This window comes from Bactrocera latifrons, unplaced genomic scaffold, assembly GCF_001853355.1.
Source record: "Bactrocera latifrons isolate USDA-ARS-PBARC rearing strain unplaced genomic scaffold, ASM185335v1 scaffold_125, whole genome shotgun sequence".
Classification (NCBI taxonomy): domain Eukaryota; kingdom Metazoa; phylum Arthropoda; class Insecta; order Diptera; family Tephritidae; genus Bactrocera; species Bactrocera latifrons.
The window spans coordinates 768,808-781,496 of NW_017534686.1; the positions used below are offsets into that span (position 1 = coordinate 768,808).

Genomic DNA, 12,689 nt, shown 5'->3' on the forward strand with positions numbered 1-12,689 from the left:
GGTGCATCGCGTGCATGGTCTACCTTCGTTGCATCATATATTTCCACATTTGCGCATCATACGCGGTCGTCGTTTGCTCTTCGACGAATTCGCATTGGTCRTATATGAGAATCGCGATTTACGCTATTTGGGTCTCGGCTCGCTGCTGCGCATACAGGCTGGTAATATTAGGATCGAAACGAATCCATCACTTTGCTATGTGGATACGGTGAATTGGGTGCAGTTGCTGGGCAATAGTTCACAGCAGCATTTCTGGCATAAGGTGTGTCTCCAATAGCTCCAATTTGGGTGAAGCTAATAATTTTTTTTTTTTTTACTTTATTTTTATTTGGCTTTTGTTGTAGAATAATAAGTTGTTCAATCATTGTACGCAATGTGAGCGCACCAATAATCAAATTCTCGTCGAAGAAGATCTGCCGAATAGATTGCGTAAGCATTGCTGGGGCTATGATATAGCACAAGAGCGTCCGGCTACGAATAATGTTGTCAATTGTCGCACAGAATGCGGCTTACGTGGTTGTGATGACAATRGTAATTGTTGTGATCCTAACTGTTTGAGCGATTGCGATGGCAAACGTTGCAGTTTGTGTGCGAATCTGAAATTGGAGCGCCAATGTGTCGACAAGTGTCCACAGAACTATTATCAGGTAGGCGAAAACAGTTCTAAGCTTTATATTATTTTTTTTTTTTTCCTTTTATGGCTCTTATTCTGTGTTCTGTAAACTGGATTGACTTCTAAGTTCATAACTCTCTTGAATCTGTTCAAACTAAATCGCTGTTCGACCGCGTAATTAAAGTGTGAAGTCGGTTCACTGACAGAGCTACTGTGATCATTAGCAGKTTCTAACAATGCTTCATTTGTTTGGAAGTTATTTCAACAACCAGAACCAAATTTAGTCATATTGACACCATGTTAAGTATCAACARTTCAAAACTGCATCGGAAAGCCCAAATTCCATTTTCCAACTCTGTAAAATAACAGATCGACTTTTTAGATCGACCGAAGTTTTAATGTCATTGATATTGTTGTTTTTGTAGCGGCAGAAAACATTCCTGATGTAGAAATTTCGAGACATCGTGTCGAGTTGACAGTACTTGTACGGATAAAAATCTGGGAACCGTCCGAAGTCTTGGTTCCATTGATGTTGTTGTTGTTGTTGTTGTTGTTGTAGCGACAGCATCAAAATTCCTAATGCAATTTCGAGGCATGACGCCGAGTTGTCAATACTCGGCCGCATAAAAATCTAAGTCCATTCCGGTTACCCGAATGTCGTTGTCGTAGTTGCTAAGTACCTCTGTACCGGTCCATTCCGGGAATAGGTTTATCCTTCGAAATATATATTATTTTATTGTCAAAAATATGCATATACATAAATATACTTATAGAATATATCGAAATCCTTTCAGCATCAAGATCGCGATTGCATCAGCGCATCCAACTGCCGACAATTGGGTTCAATCCCGTTTGCGCGTATTTGTATGGAAAAATGTCCTAGAAATTATTTGACTACAGTCGATGCAGACGGAAACAAAATGTGTAAATTGCAATGCATTGGAACATACACCATACACACAACAGCTGATGCGGAGAGCCTACAAGGCTGTAGTAAGATAAATGGCTCACTCATCATCGAACTCACGGATATAAAGAGTAAGTTGGAGTGTAAAAGTGGAGTTTGGAAAAAATTATAATTCATTGCATTTCTTGCAGCCAAAATCACCGACTTGGACAACGCGTTTGCAAACATCACCGAGATCACTGGCTATTTGAAGGTGGTCAAGTCACCACAGTTGCTCACGCTACACTTCCTACGCAATTTAGTCACCATACGCGGCGATGAGCTCGTAAATGATTTGTAAGCGAATTATAATTAATATTTTTTTATATCCTGAACAGCGTAAATTATGTTTGTGACGRAGTTTKTAAGAATTAGAAGGAAACTTCGGAAGACTTATATCTAATCTATCTATCCGGCTATCCGTATGTCTGTCTGTATACACGCGAACTATTTCCTACGTTCTTGAGATGTCAATCTGAAACTTTCACTTTTGTCGGAATCGCCGATATCGGTACTAGGGTAGACACCACTTACGTGATTATATCCGAGTTAACAGCAGCGCGCCGGTCATTTTTTCTTTTCGCTATTTGACGACAACTTGAGATACCAAGTTCTGCCAGGTCCTTCTTCCACTGGTCTCTCCAACAGAATGGAGGTCTTCCGGTTCTACCGGTGGATCCCGAATCGAAAACCTTCAAAGCTGRAGTGTTCTCTTCCATTCGGACAACATGACCAAGCCAGCGCAACCGCTGTCTCATGATTCGCTGAACTATGTCAATATCGCCGTATATCTCGTATAGCTCATTGTTTCATCGACTGTCGTACTCACCGTTGCCAATGCGCAAAGGACCATGAATCTTAAGCAAAACCTCTCTCTTGAACAGTCYTAAGGCCGTTGTGATCGTCCATGCCTCTGCAGCATATTGCAGGACGAGGATGATGAGTGAGTGAGTTTTAAAGTATTTTCTTATCGAGAGGGAGAACTTAACTTCTCAATTGCCTACTCAGTCCGAAGTAGCAATTGTTAACCCGCGTATTTCTGCGTTGAATTTCAAAGCTGATATTGTTGTTGGTTCTAAGATAGCCGAAATCATCAACAACTTCAAAGTTATGATTGTCCACAGTGAGGTGTGAGCCAAGTTGCAAGTGCGACGTCTGATTGTTTGATGACAGGCAATACTTCGTCTTGTCCTTGTTTACCACTAAGGTCCTTGCTTCGCTTCCTTATCCAGTCAAGGGAAAGCAGAACTAACGAGGAGAATGTTGAGGTCAATGATATCAGTTATCAACGGCCAGCAGCTCTACAGTCATATAGAAGATTGMACCTTCTCTRTGTAGCTCTGCRGCTCGTATTATTTTCTCCAGGRSTSRRRKYMMCYTWWYYKRAAMCYTKKTYSGSYTTKRAMMRSYYSRRGRMCYYYTYSRWTYYKRWKGRRSYTTTKGKWWTKKTYMAMSKYMRYTTWMSSMAMYTTTTTTTTTATTTTTGAATTTCTAGCTTCGGTGCAATCGATGTTAACGTATTTTTCAAGTTTTTGTTTTTTATACCCTGAACAGTGTATATTATTTGTCTCATAAGTTTGTAACAACCAGAAGAAAGCGTCGGAGACCCTATTAAGTATAAATATATAAATAATCAGTATGTTCAGCTGAGTCGATTTAGCCATGTCCGTCTGTCTGYCTGTCTGTCTGTCCGTCCGTCTGTATATATACGCACTAGTCCCTCAGTTCTTAAGTTATCGTTTTGAAATTGTGCAAACGTCATTTTCTCTTCAAGAAGCTGCTCATTTGTCGGAACTGCCGTTATCGGACCACTAAACATATAGCTGCCATTCAAACTGAACGATCGGAAAAAAGTTCTTGTATGGAAAACTTTTGCATTTGACAAGATATATTCACAGAATTCGGTATAGATTATTTTCTAAGGCAACAATGTAATCTCCGAAGAAATTGTTCAGATCAGCTTACTATAGCATATAGCTGCCATACAAACTGAACGATCGGAAAAAAGTTCTTGTATGGAAAACTTTTGTATTTGACGTGGTACCTTCACGAAATTTGACATGGATTACTGCTTAAGGTAATAACATAATCTCCGAAAGAATTGTTCAGATCGGATTACTATAGCATATAGCTGCCATATAAACTGAACACATAGTTACTAAAAGAAATGCACTTGTGAAGGGTATACTAGCTTTGGTGCAGCCGAAGTTAATGTGTTTTCTCGTTATTATTTTATTTCATTTTTTAATTACACTTTCCGTCTACTTTCTGAAGATATGCGCTTGTTGCAGTCGATAATTATCACTTGTCGGAAATTTGGACACCAAATCAAAATGTTGCCATACTTAAAGGCAGCATTTACTTCCATCTAAATCCACGCTTGTGCTTGTCTAAAATACGTGAACTGCAAAAGTCCTTAAAAAGCGCCGCACCSATTACTACGGTGAATGCGTCGCCACACTCAAATGGCGAGCGTGTGATTTGTAAGTATACATATATGTATTTTTAATTTTTCCTTATTATTTCAAATATTTAATGTTCTTTTTTTTTTACATTTCATTTGCAGGCAACAATCCCATAACTAATTTTACAGTTACACTTGAGGATTACAATTCTACAGCTGCGCGCCTGAAAATAGACATATTCACTCTGAATAATATACAAATTATACTTGGCTATGTGTATTACTATAAGGAAACGCCGGTGCAAAATGTGACACTCTACGACGGAAGGCATGGTTGCGGTCATGATAAGTTCGTATATGCTTTTGAAGAATATGCTTTCACATTTTTATGCATACAAATTATCTAAAAATATRTTTATTGATTTACTCTCATTGATTTCAAACTAATAAACGCTTTAAACTCGACAAATATTATTTTTTTAATATCAACAATTTCAAACATAATCTCACTTTTCCGCAGCTGGCACATGAAAGTAAACCCCACAAAAAATATCCGTTACATCATTACCAATTTGAAACCGTACACACAATACGCTTACTTCGTCAAAACGCTCACGATGACCGATTATCATATACGCATGGATGCATATTCGAAAATACAATATTTCCGCACACTACCGAGTAAACCGGGACCGGTGAAGAGAATCTATTACACAGCGATTGCTATGGACAAAATAGTAAGTAGATTAAAGAATAGCATATTATCCGCACGTATAATGAGTTTGTTTTTTTATTTTATATTTTATAAAGGTTTTACACTGGTGGCCACCACGCAAACCGAATGGCATTATCGAAAAGTACATAATTAATTTAACTAATTATGAAAAGTCAAAGATCGCGAAAGATAGTAAAGCAGTATTTCTTATAAACAAATCATATTTCTTTAAATATTTTACTTACATTTMCAGATGTGACATTAGGTAATTATCGGGAGTTGCGTAAATATTCGCCGTCCTGTGATTGTGTCTTTGAAAATCCAGAGGATAGTGGACCTTTACCATCGGATGAAAACTATTATCGCAGGGAACAAATCATTTATGAAGAAACTTTGCCTAATTTGATTTTTGTATCGTAAGTAGCAGGAAAAAGTCTAGTCTACTTATTTCATATATTTTTCTTACCTTTCATTTCTACCTTTTAGTCGTAGGATAGACAATGTTCGTGTACGCCGTAATGCTGACACTAACCACTTGAATGGAAATACAAATTGTATTGGCAGAGAATCGTTAGTCACACCAAATACGATCAATTCTTATCTGGATAACGCATCTAAACATATACGCGTAACACGCAAAATAGCAGATAGTGAGGCCAAATCCAAGGATAATAATAATAATAAACTGGAAGAGCAAATGAATAAAGATGACCACGATCTTGAAGAAGAACAGCGCAAACGTGGTGAAGCCAGCCTTCTTTGGATAATTCATCAACAGGAAGAACAAGCACGCAGGTTGCAGGATACGGGCCCAGATGATTTTCCAATTATCAAGCGTCGACCAGTCTGTCCGATACCAGATGCGTCGACGCAATATCAATTGCAAAACAATTGCCGGCCACTGGAAATATACAAAGGTATCGTAACACCGGGTAACATACACTCATACACGTTGACTGATCTGGAGCCCGAGCAAACGTATCGCATAACAATACGCGCTTGTGTCGCCAATTTACCGAATGGTTGTGGCGACGAAACAAGTATTTTTGCAGAGACTGTTAGCAAGAGTATGGAAGAGTTCCTAGRGGGTTTAAGAATATTTGATTAATATCAGTTTCACGCAGTTGTAGTTGTATTATTGTAATGATTAATAAATTGAAATTTAATAATAATTGCTTACATTTAGTTTTCAATGGTTTGAAGTAATTTCTCAAATAATTTACAATTTCCGCCAATGCGTCGATAGTGCCGTATCTCATATCTGTATATGATGCCACCTTGTCTATTTCGCAGTTTACTAAATATTTCMAATTCTGTAAACAAGAAAGACAGTGCTAGGAAACGAAATAATATATAAAGTATTAAAACAAAGACTAAAATTTGAGAAAATTATTTTTTAAAAGAGTGACTTATAAGTAGAGAACGTGCATTAATACWTTTTCGCTGTTATAAGAAAATATGGAAATGTTTACGAAATACATATATGAAGTAGATAAAGCAGCGCTTGCTGTTATTTGTTGTGTGACAATATACGTATGTGACTGCTTTTGGCAACCCTACAATTGGCGATTTTTCAGTAGGAGAAAAAGTGTCAAAGTAAGTGCAAGTGTGTAAAGTTTATTTCCTACATAATTGATTTTTCTTCAAAAATACTGCGTTCAATTATAAAGTCAATTTGTGTTGCTAAATTATTATTGAGTTTTAAGTTAATGAAATTACGCAATCTTACTATAAATTAAAAYACAAACGTGTATATTATGTGCAATATATAGTTAGTACGTCATCACTGACGCTGRCAAACGTCAATGAAGTTGAAGCCCATTTGCGCAGGACCATCTTGTCCAATTAAGCATATGTGTATTTTTTTTTTCACAAAATTCATAAGATATGTATGTGTAATCAAGTGTTATAAGAATTCATTAGTTTAAATGCCTGATTGTTTATTGTTTAAGAATGAAAAGGTAACCATAATGTAAATAAGTTCAAAAATAGCACAGCCAGRCAAGTGTGGAAAATATCAAAATTCGCAACGAAAGCGCTCAAGGTTTAATTGACTGCTTAGAAATTTATTAATATTAATTAAATAAATTACCAGTATAGCAAAGCAAAATTAATAATAGCGAGAGAAAAAGAAAATAACAAGATCAATCGTGAAATTCTTTAAGCACAATTGAACTGTATGCTTGTTAAATGCTGTTGGTGTACAATATAATTGGAATAATTTTTTTAACGAAACAAATATTGAATTATGAAACWGTTTACACAAAGTACATGGTGTTATGGATATCCCACGTATACCCATTTTTTATTGCAAGTGTCTTACCTTGGATATAYRTATGTATGTATTAATTTGCTTAGCACTTATTGTTAAAAGAAAATTTTTTAGAACAACGTAATGATAACACTAGTGGAGTCCATTTTAAAGTAAACTTTGAGTTAGGTCATTTTATCCATACAACTTTTAATGACTGAACTGCTTAAAATTTATGTTTTTAAAAAATCTTATTTTTTCTTTCCGTTTTAATTTCCAATAAAAAATATTAGAACCCACAAAGAAAAGGAATAAAAATTAAATCGTCCTGGAGATTGTGCTATTGATATTTTAAATAACTTCGCCAACAACATATTTCGCTGGCAATGAAATGAGCATCAACATAAATACAAAATTTCTTATATGATAAAAAAATCCATATTCAAACCAATGACTTAAAAAATCTTATAAAGTTTATTTGCGATGACATTAACATAAACTTAAAAAGAAAAACAGCTAATGCTGCTTCTTTTTATCATAAAGCACGTTTATTATATTTAAAGCGGAAAACAAAATATTTCCGCAATTTTTGCCTATCMTTTATATTATCAGCATATCATCAAAAAAATTCGTATTTGAGTTTGTTATTAATAATGTTTTACTATATCCCATTACATAAATTTGTTTATGTACAAATTTCAAGGTTCTGTTATCAAAAGTAGAGTTTGTTATTAAGGGGTGTGAAAGTAACAAAAAAAAAAAAACATTTTTTCATATTTTTATAGTTTATTCTAAAATTTAAATCGATATCTTAAATAATTTTTGTGTTACAAACATTTAAATGATAGCGCTCAGTTCAATCAGTTGCATACGTTTATTTTTAAATTCGTTTTTCTCGAAAAAGCATTTTTTTTAATTTGCTGCAGTGATAACTCAAAAACAAATTRTATATTATTTTACATACCTATCGAKTTTTTCATCTGATCAAATCAACAAAATTTTGAAAAAAATGCACCTTTTTTTTTTTAAACGCCGACATTTGTCAATTTTTACGGATAATATCTTCTAGTTTTAATATTAAAATTTCATCCACGGAGAATCACTGCAACAGTGAAGGACGGTTTTTTTAGCGCCATCTCGTATAACTCAAAAGATATACACATTTTTCAAAAATTTCACTGTGTTTTTGAAACAGGTTAAAATATATGCTGAAGATTTCAAAAAAAATCGATAAAGTAGATTTTTTAATTCCAAAAATCGATGTTTTTTCATAAACTTTTTCCCCTTAAAATAATTATTATGGAATATAGTTGAATAATATATAATCAAATATTTATTTATAATAAATGGCGTATAACTTTAAGATAAAATGTTGAATTAGTTATCAGTATATGCTTATTAACTGCCGCCTAGATAGTTTAAAAATTTACATTTTAGAACAAAACAAAAATTAGAAGCGATAACTTAACGACCAAACCAAGTATAAGTAGCAAGAAAATTAGCAAATTTATCACAGATAGGACTAAACAAAATGMCACGTCATTTTAGAAGGGCCCTTAATGCGTTTTCTATAAATATATTAAGAACAAATAACAGATTTTATCTTGACGTATTTGTATTTGTGCTGCAATTAAACGCTTTAGAAACCTGTTTCTAGCAAATTTACTTTTCTATGTRTTGCAATTGTTGTTGTTTTGTGTTTAGTCAGCCGGTGCTTAACTTGTTTTGCACATATTCGTGAGACTAAATGAGTTTATTTCCCAACTTAGAATGTTTTTTATGAATATGTACAAATATGTGTGTGCAGGCAATGCCCCTGACTTTAATTCATACATTACTTGTGTTCATTTAATTGCGTGCTATTACAATTTCGATATCACATTGAATTGCGATAAGAGAAAATCATTGCAATAATGCACGGATTTCTATAGAATAAATAACATAAGGTGATAATTCGGGTGGTGGAGCACGGTGCTCGCTCGTTCCGTAGATGTGGTTGACCGTGGGGAAACGATCGGCGCAAATGATTCCACAACTGTGTTACGGTCAACGATTGCAGTCGGAAAGTCTGCCGAATTGCGTTGCTGCAGCGTGTTACGAACAAATATACAACCAACAGTTCTAAGTAACCGGAACGAACCGGGATTATTAACCGAAACTGTCAATTCGACACCATGACTCGAGGTTACTGCAGTAATGTTTTCTACCATCTTAACAATTACACAAAGCGTGTCACACGAGCACGAGCAGTACGCTCTCCTCGTCGTCCTTTCGCCTACGAAAATGATTTGAATGACAAAAGAGTCCTCGTGTGAACCCAGTCGTCTGCTAAGACTGCATACTAGATTGCTTGCCAATCAACTGAAATATATACACATTCATCTCTACAAAGTAAATAAATGAGTACATATTATAAAAATATCATTGTTTAACTTGAAGCGACGTGACCGCCTCCTTATTATGGTGCCATAACATTGTCAGCACATGGTCAAAATGCCTGCTAACTCATGCATAAATTATCACAATAAAGAAGTTATGTGCTGATGCTATCACGGCAGACGTTATCATGTCAAGTCTATGCTTATCTTCAGTTTTAACTTATACATACATATGTATGCATACTAAATACGCAAAGTACAATATGTTTTCTTTTAACGATACCAAATACTAATATGCGCTTGCAATCTTTTTTCATTTCGTTACAGTTGCTCGCCGCAATTAGACTTATAACGCGAAGCAGTGCTTCATCATAGTACAGAAAATCTTAGCAAATTTGTTTGTAAACTGTGATATAACACGTGGAAAAAGTATTAGGTCTCTACAATACACACACACACACATCCACATTTATCTAACCCCGAAACTGATAAAAACAAACACGCCAAAATATGTCGCAGAATCAGTCATATTTTTGGCAAACCACCAAACATAATGTCTTTCTGAAACGTTCGGCCAGATTACAAATGCTAATAGCGCTTATGGCCGTGCTAACGTTCTCCACCATATGTCAGGCGGAGGTGGCACGTAAGGAAATTGAGGACAATGTTGCCACATTAAGTGCACCAAGCGTGAGTAACGAATTGCCGCATTATTAATAAATTTCTTAAATATAAATTAATCATTTATATTTATTATTATTATTATTTTTTCTATAAAAAGGTTTTCCCCGATGACAGACAGTACGTAAAAGATGCCATAAATGGAAATGCAGCAAATGATTTAAATGAAGCGGACGCCACCAAAGAGCCAAAAACGAATTCCGGCTTTATCGATGCGTTCTCAGCATCGATATCAGTGATATTATTTACTGAATTAGGTGATAAGACTTTCTTCATTGCTGCCATCATGGCGATGCGCCATCCGCGCTTAATCGTCTTTGCTGGCGCCATATCAGCGCTGGCGCTGATGACCGTACTCTCGGTGGTGTTTGGCATGGCAGCTACCATTATTCCTAAGGTTTATACATATTATATCTCAACGGCGTTGTTTGCCATATTCGGTTTGAAAATGATCTACGAAGGCTACTTCATGAAGGACAGCGATGCGCAGGAGGAGTTAGAAGAGGTGCAATCGACTTTGCGTAAACGTGAGGACGAGGTAAGTCTGTTAATAAGCAATTCAATCAACAAATGTGTTTAGCAATATAGCTGTACAATTGTTGTTTTTTTTTTTTTTTTCTTTGCATATCCTCAATATTTGAATATTTGTTAAACGTGTAGTTACAACACCTTTTGAATTTGTTATTTATTTTAGCTGGCTTCTGAGCTTTATCATTTCTCTTTTATAAATCCCTTTAGTGAATTATGCACTGCTTCTACATTCTACTTTTTATAACACTTTTCTTTTTTTTATATTTACTTTCAAAACATATTCTATGTATTTTTCTTATGATTTATGTAGTAACGGTTGAAAATGCAAACCAAAAGAAAAATAACAAAAAAACAAATTACACTATTAAAGCGCAAAATCTATGCGAGTTGACGAAACTGCGATCACTTCATCTTACAACGCATAAATATCCCACACTCATGCACGCCATTCATTTTAAAAGCGGTACAATACACACACACATGCATATACATATATATTGTATATACTATATATATATACATATTTCTGGTATRTCATAGGAATGTTAAAAAATTGGGTACAATTAATTGTATCATTTATCCCATAGAATTTAAGTTAATATTATCGTAATGCACTCTCACCATGGGCCTCAAAACTATTTAAACAATTAAAATTATTATCACTCACTTTGTGGACGCGCGCTGATTAGCTTTAATACTGCAAACATACTTATATACTATATAAACACAATCTGGTATGGTTTGTAAATAATTCGTAAAAATTTACAATTTATTTATATTTACATATATAATAACTATAGCGCATTACAAATGCTTTAGTTAATGAACTAAAATGTTATTATTATTATTATTATTTTTTTTTTTGCTAAACGTTGCCTGCTTTACAATGGAGTATAGCTTTTACTATTTATTTTTAGACCAAAAATTATATTTTTTTGAATGTATGGATTTCCAAAGCAAAGATGGACCTTTAGAGCAACTAAAAGCGCCTCTCTAGCTCAAAAATTACTAAAATATTCAAAGAAAATTATTGAAATATTTTTTTGTTCAAATCGTTCATGATTTAAAGTAAGCAAAACAAAATGAAAATGAATACCGATTTGATCGGTTTATTTTGTATGACAACTATATGTTATGGTAATCCGATCTGAACAATTTTTTCGGAGACTATAGCGATATCTCGCATAACAATCTATGCCAAATTTCATGAAGATATCTCATCAAATAAACAAGTTTTTATTTTATATTTCGGCGGTTTCGATAAATGAGCGAGCTCTTAAGGGGATAAGCACGTAGGCAAAATTTCCGTTCAACATCTCAAAAGCTAAGCGACTAATTCACGCATCTACAGACGTTTGCTACCAGGGATTACAAACTTCGTCGCATACACATTAATCCCTGTTCAAGTTTTTTTATTTTAAGAAATATATGTATGTTCTCTGATGTAATAAATATATATGTGCCTGCTGTTGAGATAGGATCGCCAGTGAAAAATTTTAAAATTCTAACATTTTAGAAAGTAATGTTTGTTAATTGAAAAGGTSCCAAAGCGAACGAGATAGACAAGACTGGACTTAAAAATATTGTCACAACAATTGTGGATTTTATATATGTACGTGTGCAGATAGCTAGGCATACATATAAATATGTATATATACTTCCATACATACATATGTATATATTCCTGTTATGCCTTTGCTAATTGCCCAACCAAGCTTTGCCTTCCTTTTCGTGCAACGCGTTTTCATTTTAAATGAAAAATCCTTTGAAATTTGCAACGTCTCCAAACGACAGTTCAGTTTTGATAAGAAGCTCCTTAGGCGAAATGCGCCTTGGAGCGACATGTTTATTTTCTTCATGGTTTTAGAGGTTATAACAGCCGGTGTTTGAGTCCTTTTTGTGGAGTGCCATAAAATATCAAAACAAACATTCGAAAGCAGAAAATGTAATTTAAGCACACATTCACTCGTTGTTTACACACGTGTTGGAAATAAAACATTGAAACGATTTCTTGGCACTCATTCTGCAGCCAAAAGGAAAACACACGTTTATGGTAGGTGTTTCTATAAATATCTTGAAATATTACGCTTTATTGCAGACATTTCCTGCTAAAATTTTCTTATGGATTCCACTATAATATACATACTATATTGTTTATTTTTACCTTTCC

The 12,689-nt window shown here is 34.5% G+C and overlaps 2 protein-coding genes across 7 annotated transcripts in view; both read left to right on the forward strand.

The window, feature by feature from the left end:
* Positions 1-10: 10 nt before the first annotated feature.
* Positions 11-5,850, forward strand: LOC108978659 (insulin receptor; the record flags this gene model as incomplete). Its single annotated transcript, XM_018949045.1, is given in 10 exon segments — positions 11-262; positions 345-647; positions 1,408-1,651; positions 1,712-1,856; positions 3,834-4,042; positions 4,126-4,312; positions 4,484-4,700; positions 4,774-4,870; positions 4,932-5,094; positions 5,165-5,850. Coding segments are annotated over 10 exon segments (2,439 nt in total), but the record flags the coding sequence as incomplete, so codon positions are not given.
* A 387-nt stretch (positions 5,851-6,237) lies between these two features.
* LOC108978655 (transmembrane protein 165) overlaps positions 6,238-12,689 on the forward strand; it is a 14,188-nt gene continuing 7,736 nt past the window's right edge. The window contains exons 1-3 of one of the 6 annotated variants that reach the window (XM_018949035.1): positions 6,238-6,274; positions 9,635-9,997; positions 10,089-10,526. In XM_018949035.1, coding sequence (XP_018804580.1) covers positions 9,818-9,997; positions 10,089-10,526 — 618 coding nt within the window. In that variant the 5' untranslated portion in view covers positions 6,238-6,274; positions 9,635-9,817. Of the gene's footprint in view, positions 6,285-6,348; positions 6,568-9,634; positions 9,998-10,088; positions 10,527-12,689 lie in introns of those variants that run through there. The other 5 variants (XM_018949036.1, XM_018949034.1, XM_018949038.1 and 2 more) reach the window with 5 other exon arrangements.